At 68.8% G+C, this 1,373-nt stretch overlaps 1 protein-coding gene across 1 annotated transcript in view; it reads right to left on the bottom strand.

Annotated features, from left to right (window-relative positions):
* Positions 1-1,373, bottom strand: part of SDK2 (sidekick cell adhesion molecule 2) — a 149,715-nt gene that overhangs the window by 25,084 nt on the left and 123,258 nt on the right. Inside the window, 4 exon segments of the mRNA XM_009886542.1 lie at positions 7-129; positions 453-551; positions 815-1,004; positions 1,275-1,371. Coding sequence (XP_009884844.1) covers positions 7-129; positions 453-551; positions 815-1,004; positions 1,275-1,371 — 509 coding nt within the window.

The following is a 1,373-nucleotide window of genomic DNA, read 5'->3' as shown; positions in this document are numbered from 1 at the left end:
CGATGCGGAAGAGGTAGGTGGCCTGGGGCTGGAGGCCGGTGGCCATGTACTGCCGGGCGCTGGGTTCCAGCACCTCCACGGTGGCTGCGTTGGCCGTGGTGGTGTTGAGGCAGTGGGTGACCTGGTACGCTGGCGGGGAAGGGAACGGCGCGGTGGGGATGGTGGAGGGGACACCATCTGGGGCTCTCCCCCTGCGCACCTCCCTTCTCCATCCCTGCCTACGCGCCGGGCCAGCAATGAGGGTGTTTTGGCTCCTTGCCCGGGGGAGCTCACGCACAGCCAGGGACTGAGCGGGGAAACCCCAGCCCCAGCGGCAACGGGCTCCGAGAGCCTTGGGGGGATGGCAGGGAGCTGGTCTCTGCCCCTCCACGTTGATCCCTGCCCCCATGGGACCTCTGCATCCCTCCGCAGAGCATCCCGGCGTGGCACAACCGGGATGGCGCCCCACCTACCCAGGATGATGCCGTTGGGCGCCGCGGGTGGCTGCCAGACGAGCCGCACCGAGGTCGTCCTCACTTCAGGGAAGAAGATCCCCACGGGGGGGCCAGGCACTGGAGTGGGGGAGAGATGGGGTTCACCGGGGGGTGCACAAGTGGGTGCAAAGTACCAGGCCCTGTGCAAGCAGGGCTTGACCACCGGCATCGGGAATGAGAGCCCTGGGTGTCCCAGTCTGCGGAGAGAGGGATCGCCCCAGGGAACAAGGATGGGATGGGATGGGATGGGATGGGATGGGATGGGGAGGCCTTAGGCACCCAGGGGACCCCCCACCCCAGCCCATTTGGGTCTCTCTGCCCATCCAGGCGCTGTCACCCACCATCGTCCAGCGTCCGCTCGACAACAGGGGGCCGGCTGGGCACGCCGTCGCCGATCCTGGTGAAGGCCAGCACGCGGATCTCGTAGAGCGTGTACTTGCCCAGCCCGCTCAGCTGGGCGCTGCGGGAGGCATTCCCCCCCCCCAGCCAGAACCGGACACGCGCGTCTGAGTCCTTCTCTTTGTACATCACCTGCAACAGACCCTGTGTGACACGGCCGGGCAGGGCCACATCCCCCCTGGCACCCCCCCGGCATCCCCCCGGAGGATGGGGCAGCGTGGCCGGGGCTGGCACAGATGGCCACCAACTCTCAGAGGTGGCACAACCGGGGACCTGGCAGTGTGCGGGGTGACTCCTCCCAGGGAAAGCCGTGCTTCCCAGGGCTGCGGGTGAGGCTGGCAGGGCACGGGCAGCGCTGCGGGCAGGCAGAGCCGCCGCGCCGGCACTGGGGTAGGTGCTCACCTTGTAGCCCAGGATGAGGCCGTTGCAGTCCGCCTCGGGGATGTCACTCCATCGGACCAGCACGCTGCTGGAGGAGGGGGCCACCGCCCACACGGTGCT

The sequence above is a fragment of the Charadrius vociferus genome, unplaced genomic scaffold (assembly GCF_000708025.1).
Source record: "Charadrius vociferus isolate BGI_N301 unplaced genomic scaffold, ASM70802v2 scaffold616, whole genome shotgun sequence".
Lineage (NCBI taxonomy): Eukaryota > Metazoa > Chordata > Aves > Charadriiformes > Charadriidae > Charadrius > Charadrius vociferus.
This window is presented reverse-complemented; position numbering and strand designations above follow the sequence as displayed.